Genomic DNA, 12,104 nt, shown 5'->3' on the forward strand with positions numbered 1-12,104 from the left:
GCACTGAGGGTGACCTATACTCATGAAGAAGGTATCCCAGGACCAGTCTTCCTCTACAACTTCTCTGAACATACCTTCCCATGTCCTCCTGTCTTAAGATGATTCACAAAATGAGAGGGTCTCCCATTCAGGTACAAAACATGACTTTCCGACTTCTCAGTCATCAGGACATAAAGGACTAACAGTAATGAGTGGTATCTGGCCTATTCTTTCAGCTCCCTTTTTCTCTCCCTGGGACAGTGCCCCGCCTCCAAACACTCTTGATCAAACAGGAAAAGATCAAGATCAATTTACTGCTCACCTCTGAAACCTTTCAAAACAGAATAGTCTCTTCACATTGGAATGCACATGCAAAGACAGCTGGGCTTTACAAACTTACTAGATGAAGATCTGAAAATTACCTAGCTCCCCCAAATTACTTTAGCATTTGTTCTTTCTGGTGGGTAGATGAGGCTACCTTGAATTTTTATGATCCATATAATAAAATTATCCCATGATCAGAAAGTCTTTAAAGGTTATAATGTCCCTACATGAAAAGTAGTTTGGTAGCATACACCTTTAATCCCAGCACCAGGAGATCTCTGGGATCTTGTTTCTCACAGGTAGATCTCTGTGAGTTCGAGTTCAGCCTAGTCTATGTGGCCAGCTCCAGACCAGCTAGGGCAACATAGTGAGACCCTGGTTCAAAAACAAAAAAGCAAAGGAAAATATATTTTTGGAGATAAGTCAGATTACTCAGGAAGCTGGGGTAGGAGAGTTATAAGCCCAAGGGCTGCCTAAAACACAAAGTGAATTCATGGTCAGCTTGGGCAAATTATTGAGAAACTGTCTCCAAAGGAAAAAACAGGCAGGCTGAGGACATAGAGGAGTAATAGAATACCTAGTGATCAGAGGGCCCTGGGTTTCATACCTAGTGCTGAAGAGAAAAACAGCAAAAATAAAACCCACTTCTGTTACTAAGAAGGTACAACCAAGTGGGTCACAGCACTTCAACTGCATTAGCAGGACTCAAAGGCTCACCAGTCAACCTCCACATGGTTGCCAGAAAAACTATTCACTGGCCATCAGGTACCCCAAGGATACCAATGTATCAGTATCTTCCCTAGAGCTTTAGGGCCCTCAGTAGCCTGCAGATGTCCTATGTACTTTCATAGCACAGCATATATTTTGGTCTTTGGCCCTGAAAACATGATCCCAGCAAGTTGGAAACAGCCTATCTTTCTCAAACCTGGTTGGGTTCCCCTTGCCTCCCTCCTATATCGAAGTATAGACTAGATTCCTTTATTGCAAAAGTCATACAAGGACTGTTCTCCAAACCTCTAGCAAACTATGTACAAGACAAATATCCTCTTCAGGGTATCAGGGAACACGTGACTTGACTAAACTTGCAAATTCTGGAAGTGAGGTCCATGTACACCATGAACTTTTCGGCCCCTAAAGCTTGGGGCTTTACCTGTAATCCATCTCAAGAGCTAATACCTACAGAATACTTCGTATGTACCAGGCACTACTCTAAGAACTTTATACCTAAGACATTACCCAACTTTTACAGTTCTACCTGTACAGATTGGGAGAGAATCAGAACTCAGTTAAGAAAGTGGCAAGGATCTCATCTCAGCTACTGCAGAAGCCCACACCCTGCCCAAAGGTGTGCGCCATGGTGAGCAGCAACCCTAAGCTGCCAGCCTCACTGTGGGTACATACACTACAGTCAACAGGCCCATGTGATCCAGTGTGGAGATCCACCATTTTTCCTTTTACTATTTTGACAGTTCTTTAGACCTGAAATGTGAATCTCAGGTCCTTCTGTAAGAATGGACCTGGGACTTCTCAATAAATGCCTGTAGAAAGGGGGCACAGCCATGCTGCCCTAAGACTAGTATAACACTAGACTTGGGGAGCTGTTACGGTCTCTACCACACGGAGGGAAGATTGAGGAACCAAGGGCTATGTACCTCATTACCAATAACTAAGTTGAGATTCCAACCAGGAAAACTCGTGCTTTGGACTCTGAGCTGCCCTCAGACTCTTCAGGTGACCTTTCTCTCAGCTCAGGGGTCAAATGCACTGCCAACTATTAACAATATACCCAGAGTTCAGTACCGTGGGGAAGTCCTCCAGCACTACTCGGTGCTTCTCCTTGCTCTCGGTGAACCGCCACTCCGGCTCATAGAGGAAAGTGTGAAAGTTTCGCAGCAGTGGGATCTTCTTCTCCACACTGATGGCCATGTCATCCTCCACTGTGTCCATGGCTCGGAGGATCAGGTAAAACACACACACTGCATGACTGTAAAAGAGGAAAGGCTAGGAACACAGTACCAAGCGTCCACTTTTTCTTTTTTTTTTTTTTTCCGGAGCTGGGGACCAAACCCAGGGCCTTGAGCTTGCTAAGCAAGTGCTCTACCACTGAGCTAAATCCCCAACCCCCCACTTTTTCTTTAGTATCTACTTATTCTGCGTGTGAGAGAGAGCATGTGTGGGAGGTCCTCCCTTTCCACCTGTGGCTTCTAAGAACGGAGCTCAAGTTGTCAGGTTTAGCAGCAAGTGCTTTTACCAGCTAACCCACTTTATCAGTCTGTTTTTGACAATATTTATTTCTGGATAACATTTAAAGCAGGGTGGTGCTTCAGGCCTGTCAACTCAGGAGGCTAAGGCAGGAAGATCCAGAGTTCAGGACAACTGGGACCATTAGAAGGGACATCCAAAGCCTGCCATATTTAGCACTTAAAAATTGTTTTCCTGAGGAGACTGTAACGGAAAGGAGGAAGAGACAGGAGGGACAGAGAGAGAAGTTGCGGACAATATGGAGCTGACAGTAAGATTCCTCTCTGCACATTTACAGGTTATTATGAGTGGTTTTTTTTTTTTCTTTTTCTTTTTTTTCGGAGCTGGGGACCGAACCCAGGGCCTTGCGTTTGCTAGGCAAGCGCTCTACCACTGAGCTAAATCCCCAACCCCTATTATGAGTGTTCTTAAGGGATGGATGTGTACTGGGCTTTGTATGTTTAGATGGGCAATTATATCTTATCAACTAGATAAAAAAAATTGTTTTCCTGTCTTAAGTGCAAATAATGAACACTACCACTTATTTATAAAGAATACAATGAAAACAGCAGGTGGATGCCACATGTCTCGAAGACTGCTTTATATCTAACCAATGCACTTCAGGGACCAAAAGGTAAATGCTTAAAGGGCACTAGATTTTTGCAGATGAAAAATTTTTCAGCATGAATGGTGTCACAGGTACAGTAACTTCTATAAACTTGGTGCAGTGCACACAAGAGATACTTTTTGAAACTCAGTATGCTTGAAATGTAAGGTGACAAAAGCCAAGAAAAATGTCTGGCCTGCTCACTGACTGGTACAGGTGCCAAGACTAAAAGAAGGTAATCAACATGGCTGCCCCACCCCCTTCTCTGAAAGGGCTGGCCTAAAAGGACACTGGTAGATGGCCAGGTGCCTGGAAGGGCATTTGCAAGTAAACACACAGGCGGGAGTAGTGGGGGGGAGGTAGTTCTGCCTAAGCCACAACAAGGAGCCCATAATTCTAAGTGGTGCGTCAAGGTAGCTGCAGTGACTCAAAGGATCCTGGAAAAGCAGTCCTCCCCAGTCAGGGCTCTGCACTAACCGTATGTCCCCATCCAGCGCCTGGATAACCGCGGCGAAGCTGCGACTGGTCTGATCAAGATACTTATAGCAAGTCTTCAAGCTGTTGCTGAGCGAGTTCTGTGGGCAGAAAAGACAGACCGCGGTGGCAGACGTGGAGCAGGAGTGAGGTTGGGGCAGGCAGCTGGTAGCAGGGCTCCGTGCCCGGGACCAGTCCTTGAAAGGCCAGGCGGTAGGAGGCCAGGAGCAGCCCCGTGGGGGTGAGCCCGGAGGAGTCTTGGGCGAAGCGACCGGGCTCAGCACCAAGGTCCGCTTGACCAGGGCCATGGCCTTGGTGCTGCCGGCGGCTGCCATGGGAGTGCGGCGCAGAGCCCTTCCTCCATAGGCACCACTGAGCTGCAAGGCGCCCACCGCAGGGCGGGGATCTGATAGGGCTAGCCCTGGCCAGAGCAGAGAGCCTCACACCACAACACGTGCAGGCCTGGGCCACGCCCCCCGCTGCCTCTGGCCACGCCCCCACAGCGCGGAAACCCCAGCTGCCTCTCCACTGTCCCCACAAGCATGAGGGCGAAGAGAGCACTGGCCAGTAGTTCTGAAAAATTGGTTTTCACTCCCTGTGGCAGTTTTCCCTAAACTATCTGCAGGCTCCCCTGACTCCTCTCCCCAAGTCCGCTGGCCTTTGGTAAACTGAAGTGCTCTTTGTCTGTGGTCAGGCTTACTATGTACCTCTGGCTGGCTCAGAAATTGCTGTGAACAACAGGCTGGCCTCGAACTTGCTTGTGCAACCCTTTTACCATTCTACCTTCCGAGTGCTGGATTACACATATGGACACCATGCCCAGACATGTTTCTGTCTTTGTACTGCCCAACCACGAACAATCATGCTGGTCTACCTAAAGCAATAACCTTTATTAATTCCCTGCTCTTGTACATAATCAGGACTGAACCCAGTTCTACCCTGGGGCTTCTAAACCCTACTGCAATCATTTTCTTCTGAAGAGAATCTGGCTTTCGACTACTGCTATATTGCTTTGCTGTCCCTAGTCCTGCTAAGAGCCCTGAATCTTACAGTCAGTGTTCACAGAAGCACAATACCAGGGATATGCAGTAAGCGCGTCTCCGCAAAGAAAAACTTTGCAAGGAGCAGGAGGTTTGGAAGGTGTCTTACTACAAATGCTAACAAAACTGCTTTTGTGTTGTGCTGTGTGTGTACTTTATAAGAACTTTTATGAGCAGGAGAAGGAACAGAATTTCCACCTGCCCCTTGTACAACCCTACACAATATCTCCACTCATTTTAAGAAATGGGAAACACAATTATCTAACGAGGGAGTTGTTTCTGAAATACAGCCTATCTGCTAGTAGGCAATCCACAGAGGCACTGGACTGTAAGAGAATCTTGGGCCCTGGTGTCCTGTGAGTTATGCCCTTTTTATTTGGATTTCCTATATTCCTAATATGGATACACATTATTTTGTCTAAAGAGTAAGATTTTCTTTTAAAGAAAAAAAGAATCCTGAGTTTCATTTTATTGTCATTTCTAATGAAATATGTTAGTGAAAACTACTATTTACTGATTGGCATTAGTGAGATTCAGTCTAGCACATTAATAACCTGTACAGTTTCAATGACATAAAGCAATACGTTCACAGACAATTTAAAACAGTCACCAACTCCTTCAAAATATGGAAAGACAAGATTTCATAAGAAAAAGAACTGAGTAACTGTTCTCCTTTGAGCCGACAGCCTTGTAAGTTTCTGCCTAGAACACTGTGTGTCTCGTAGCCCAGGCAGTGCTGAGGCTAGTGGCAATTCTCCTGCCTCAGTCCCTTCAAATTACAGCTGTATTCTACCACACCCAAGGTGAGCAGCTCTTTGTAAAGCTGTTACCATGCCCCACAAATTTCTCAGCAGTGTTTCTAGGGCAGTGTTTCTCAACTTGTGGGCCTCAACCCCTTTGGGAGTCAATGACCCTTTCACAGAGGTCGCCTAAGACCATTGAAAAAGCATGTTTACTTAGTGAAGTAATTTTATGGTTTGGGGTCACCACCACATGAGGAACTGTATTAAAAGGGTGGCAACATTAGGAAGGCTGAGAACCACTGGTCTGGCAGCTGCTCTCACCAGGACTTGCAAGGCATGCAAAGGGACAATGACACTGGGTTTGAAGAGCAGGCTTAGGGAGCACTCCACATCCTTCCACAACACTTCTGTTTTGTTTCTGGTTTCAGTCATCTTAAACAACAGGCCCCTAAAATGACCAAGAAGAATCCCATTAAGGACAGCACCACTCTCTGAAGGCTGGGAACACTCTCCTGGCCATGGACTCCTAGTATGTCACAGCTACTGTTCCTAGAGCCTCCCATTTTTTCACTGCTGCCTGAAGCTAAGTACACACCCAGAACTCTCCAGTGAGGGAAGCAGGGTTCAAAGGGCATTCAAAGGGAAGGGTACAGACTACTCATCAAATGAGGCTGAACGCCCAGAATGAGGCTCCAGGTTCCAGCTGACAGCCACCAGGACCACCCCTGTTAGTCCTACCCTTTTTTTTTATAATAAGACGGGTTTGCTTAGGATGGGAAAACCAAAACCTCAGAACCCATGAACCTCAGGGTTGGACACTGAGAAGGTTAATAACAGTCACTTATTAGGCACTGCATGCTAAACAATTAAACATTACCTTTAATCCTTTCAAATGTTTAAGGATGGTATGACAGGACTACGGTCCATGACACACAGGTAGCAAGGGTCATACTCTTTAGTGTTTTGGAAAACAAACCATAGCCTGGATTAGGGCCCCAGGATTACACAGCAACAATTCTTAAGCAATACAGCCAAATATATAAACCAAATGGAACAAATGAAGCCTCACCCAAAATCAAATCAGGCTCTGCCGCGAAATGGGCATAGCTGTGAGTCTGTACTTGGGAAGCTGAGGTGAAAGATAAAGAAGTAGAAGCTGGGGCTGGAGAGATGGCTCAGCGGTTAAGAGCTCCGACTGCTCTTCCAGAGGTCCTGAGTTCAATTCCCAGCAACCACATGGTGGCTCACAACCATCTGTAAAGAGATCCGATGCCCTCTTCTGGTGTATCTGAAGACAGCTACAGTGTACTTATATATATTAAATGAATAAACCTTTAAAAAAAAAAAGTAGAAGCTATCTAGGCTACACCCCAAACCTTCTGGCACAAAGGAAAACAACAAAAACAACAAAAAGAAGCAGAACCCCTTTGATTCCCAGCCTGGAGCTGGCTGGCTGTGACTAAGGTCCTGTAGCTCTCCATGCTACCTTACAGATGATAAAGAAACACGGAGAACTGACCAGAACATGCGTGGCTAAACATTAAGAGTTAGACTTGACACAAGTCAGATCTCCTTAGAAAAGGTCAGCTTCTTCCATTTTGTGGCCATTTTTGAGTAATGTCATACAACTTGCACGTGGGGCAATGCGTGGAGATGTGCTAACTGATTCAGTAAAAGACAAATTACTTGAATTTCATTTTTTAAAAAAAAAAGATGTCTTACTGCCTATTCAAAGATGTGGCTGCCTGTTCAAAGATTAAAAGCCTTGCACTGCCATCCATTTACAGAAATAATCAGCTCTCAATATTGTTCAGGGAATATATCCCTCATTTTTTGTCATTATTGTTATTTAAGAAAGAAATATTAAATGAAGGGAAATGAATTTTCTAATTTGTTTCCACTAATTAGAGGTACTTCCAATTATTAAAGTTAGTTAGTTGGTTAGTTATTTTAGCTGAGGTTTTCCATGGCATCTAGGCTGGTCTTAAACTCCTGGGCTCCCTGGAACCTCCTTCCGCCTCCTCTGGAACAGCACGTATTTCAGTGGCATTTGGCATGCCTGAGGCCTTAGGTTCAGTTCTTAACACTGGGGGTGAGGGCCTCATAGGGGTTTGCAAAGTGCTCAGCAAATAGACTGATCCTCAAATCCCCCAGAGAGAAGGAATAGCCCAAGCCTCACTTTCTCTGCCTCCTTACCATGGCCCATGGGCACCCACTTCCCTTCAAGGAGGAAACCAAAGCCTTCACAATCTCCAAGGATCTCATTTTATAGCGAGGGAAACAGTCCCTGCTGTAGATCACAACTGTAAAAAATCTGCCTTCCCCTGACCTCACCACTCCAGCCTCTCGTGATTGCTTATTTCTGTCTGGAACACTGTGTTTGTCGTACCTTCCTCTCCCAATAGAACACAGGTTTGACCAGAGTCGGGTCTTTTGCCTAGTTTCTTCTTTTTCTAATTCCACACCCCAGTTGTGGCCTGCTGGTTGGGTTCATGCAACACCTGAGCTTTTTGAGCCGAACAGCCTCTGAGCTAAAAGGCACAAGGGTACACGTGTGGCCAGGCCTGGCTGGGCATCCCAGAGCATACTTAAAGAGTTAGTTGTGAGGAAAACCATACTTGTAATTCACAAAATGACAGCAATACTAATACCTGTCCCCTTCAGATTGCTAAGAGTGATGAAGTGCAACGAGGTATGAACATGGTCCCAGAATGTGTGACCCATCAGGAAGGAGTCCTTCTCATACCTGGCTCCCCTGGTAAAATCTAGGGTCCAATTAGACAGTAATAAATGTGACTCATGTAGACGTCTGAAAAGCGTGTGTATAGAAGTTTGCTCCCTTCCAGGGTCCAAGAGTACCAGGACAAGCCTACAGGCTAATGAGTGTGTCTCCCCTAGTCTGGCTATAACCCGCTAACCACCCCTTTAGCTACAAGCTGCCTGTCAGCTGAGCAGGCCACGGAGAAACAGGTCCAGCTGTCCCAGATCAGAAGCTCCAGTTGTCCCAGACAACTGTGAACTAAGTTAACAGTTGTAGTTTAAACCACTAACTTTGGCTTCCAAAAACTAGGATAAAATATACACATAGCATATTTTCCAACTTAGCCAATGTTTAGCAGTTCACTAGTATTAGGAAGCAGCACATGTTGTACAACCAAACTCCGTAACGGTAACCCTAAGCTTTGACCTCAGTAGCTTAAGACACTGATTAAACAAGACTGGTGACCTGAGTTCAATTCCTAGAACCCACGTAAAGATGGTGTGATAAGCGCCACAAATTTGTCCCGTGATTGTCAAGTGTGTGCAGTGGCACTCATACACACAGACATAATAATAGACATAATACATTTTTTAAAATTTAATTTAAAAACTCCTAAGTGATACACTTAGATAATAAAGTTATAAGACAGCATCTTCTGACCTGGAAATCACAGCCTAGAATAGAAATCCACCTGCCTCTGCCTCTGCCTCCCAAGTGCTGGGATTAAAGTCATGTGCTACTATGTTCAGTGAAAAAAAATTGTGTGTGTGTGTGTGTGTGTGTGTGTGTGTGTGTGTGTGTATGTATGTATAATATGGTAAAATATATGTAAAATTTTGTACGTATTTATTTTTATAGAGGGTAGCATTGCCACAGCTATGTAGAACAACTTGCTTCTACCATGTGGGTCCCAGGAATTAAACTGAGGTTGTCAGGCTTGTTGGCAGGTGCCTTTACCTGCTGTGCCTGTCACCTTGCCAGTCAAGCTGTTTGGTTGTCCTGGTTAGGACAGGCATTTGTATGCATCAGGCCTCTAGATTCGTCCACCTCTTAGCTGGCTCTGGACAGACTGCTTAATGTACTTCCGTGTTCCATTACCCCAAGGATGAACAGCATACTGGGGTAGAGCGCAGTGGAGAGGATGGGGAGATGGCTCAGTAGTTAAGAGCAAGCCCTGCTATTGCAGAGGACTGGAGATCAGCTCTCAGTGTCTGCAGCTCACAACCAACCATAGCTCCAGTTCTAGGGGCATCTGATTCCACAAACCCACACAGACACTACCACATAACACAATTAGAAAACAAAAAATAAATAAATAAATACATAAATAATAAATAAATAAATAAAGAAAGAAAGAATATTTTTTTAAAATGAGAGACCGAACAAGCTCTGTAGTCAGATTGTGAGAGTCAACTCCCACCTGGCCGCACCATAGCTATGGGACGTTAGGTAACTCACTAATGTCTCCAAGTCCCAGCTACAAAACAAGAAAACAGATCCTCAAAGGGCAGGGCAACTGGGTAAGTTTACATAACACATGGAAAGTATGTAAAACAGTGTTTGGCACTTACCAAGAGCTAATAAACATTAGCTAATTATTATGGCACCCTCTGCCTAAAAGGCAAGGCACACAATCCCAGTTTTAGAAGGCTTTCAGCAAGGCACGAAGATGGACAAGTGTCCACAGTTCTAAGCTTACAGTATGAGGAGACTGCTTGAAAAAGACAGGAGATCACTAGAATGGGGCAGGCAGGACAATGGGGTGCCTTGTCTGCAGATACTGTCCACTTAGTGCCATCAACAAGTGTGTTTAGCTCTGAGCTAGATCTGGAAGGTCTACTGCTTTAGGTGTTTCTGAATATTTAACTTCTTAATAAAATATATATAAAGGGAATGATGTAAATATTGACAGGATACAGACACAGTGGTTTGTTATATATAACTTTCGATATTTTTCTGCATTAAGTATTTTTTGTAAGGAGAATGCATTTTAATTGGACTTGGAAGCTCACACCTGCAATCCCAGCACCCAGAAGGCTTAGCATTCAAAGCCAGTCTGAACCACAAAGTTCTAGAAACCAAAACGGCCAAAAAGCATTTAAAGTTAATGCCCATCTTAAAGGATGGGAATTAGAAATAAAGGCATCATTAAGAAATGTAAAGTTCTGAAGTAACCAGGCTAAAATTGCCCCAAGTACTGTGCAATTATGGAAACCAAGCTTTAACAAAAAAGAGGAGGACTGGGTCCATGGCTTAGAAAGTTTAGTTACAAAAATAAAGAAAAGACAGCTTCAGAACAATGCTTTCTTTTGGTCTGTTGTTTGAAACAGGATCTTACTATGTTATCTATGGGTAGCCCTTAACTCAATCTGTGGACTAGGCTGACAGCAACTTCCTCTCCTTTCCTTGTTGGGATTAAAAGCATGTGTGGCACTATGCCAGGCTGTCTTATCAGAATTCTTAAAGATTATGAGAGTTTTCTTAATACTTCAGGGTCTGTATCCAAAAACAAAGATTAAATCTCCCTTTGGCTCCAAAAGCAGAACAAAGGGTAGAAGTTCAGTGCAAAGCTTCCTAAAACCTGAACTTCCCGGAATCAAAGACAGTGAATACACCTCCTCTGAGGTGGCCAACTGCCATCCTCAGCTGTCAGGAGACTAAGCAGCCACGTAAAAGTTCAAATGTACAACTTCTCCAGGATAGTGGCATTTAGATGTCTGAAGATTTGTAAATGTACAATGAGATATCTTGGCGGTGGACCCAAGTCCAAACATGCAACTGCTGTGTGTTTTCACATTTGCCTCACACACAGCTCACAGGTAATTTTCTACAATGCTTTTAAAATGCATATTTTGAAAACGACCTGTCACATACATGCACGAGGTCAAGTGTGTTAGTGTCCACCTATGGCATCGTGTCAGTGGTCAGAGAAATCTCACTAACACTGAGCCAAACATGTATTCACAGAGACATCTGAAAGCTCTATTTCCTTCAGGCAACCCTGAATAGGTTATATGCGCATCCTAATTAGCCGTGATTTTCCTTCCTACTCCTGTAAATTTCCTTATGACAGTCACTGTTCGGCCACACTCAGGTTTAGAAGGCTAGAAGCTTCCCCAAGGCTGTTCACTAATTCACACATTTTTGACGAGCAAATTTGATCAAGGCAGTAAAGACTCACACAAAGAAAAGATTATTTCCAAGTCGCTTATAAATCAAATTTGCCAGGGGCGGTAGCACACCTTTAATCCCAGTACTCAGGAGGCAGAGACAGGGGGATCAGAGGCAAGTGGGTCTCTGTGAGTTACAAGGCTGGCCTGGTCTACAAAGTGAGTTCCAAGATGGCCCGAGCTACACAGTGAGACCGTGTTTGGAAAAAAATCAAATCAAATCCAGAATCAAGTGAGAGATCCTTAAATTGTAAGGAGACTGAAATACAGAATCTTACATCTGAAGGTGACTTTGGGATCACTGTGTAAGTTAAATAGTGCTAGAGAAGGCAGGTCAGGAAACCTTGCAGATCAGAATGCCTTCCTCTGTTTCCACAGAACAATTTTGTAACACTTATTTGTTAGAGTCCGGGTCAGACAGCATCAGTAGAGACTATCAGGAGAAGGCAGAGTGAATCAGCCTCACCAGGGGAAATGAACTGCCTGTGACAGGAGCTGTCAAGAGAGCAAGATAGACTATAAAGTGGATTCTTCCCTTTGACCTTTGCAAGAATCTGGTAACCATACATCCTTCTCCCCTGAAACGCACTCCTGGCATTTATTTCCTTGAGGATTCTGTCTATGCTCTTAACTACATTGCTATCCATGCTTTACCCAACAGAGCGCCCGAGCGCCCATCACGGAGCAGGTGTCCAGCGTCTGCCATCTGGATGGCTGAGAGCACTTGTTAGAGCTAAATCTTAAAAAGTGAGGATTCTGAATGAG

The 12,104-nt window shown here is 44.5% G+C and overlaps 1 protein-coding gene across 1 annotated transcript in view; it reads right to left on the reverse strand.

Annotated features, from left to right (window-relative positions):
* Fdft1 (farnesyl diphosphate farnesyl transferase 1) overlaps window positions 1–12,104 on the reverse strand; it is a 28,129-nt gene that overhangs the window by 15,092 nt on the left and 933 nt on the right. The window contains 2 exon segments of the mRNA NM_019238.2: window positions 2,104–2,287; window positions 3,629–3,726. Coding sequence (NP_062111.1) covers window positions 2,104–2,287; window positions 3,629–3,726 — 282 coding nt within the window.

Source organism: Rattus norvegicus, chromosome 15 (genome assembly GCF_021556685.1).
Source record: "Rattus norvegicus strain SHRSP/BbbUtx chromosome 15, alternate assembly SHRSP_T2T, whole genome shotgun sequence".
NCBI lineage: Eukaryota > Metazoa > Chordata > Mammalia > Rodentia > Muridae > Rattus > Rattus norvegicus.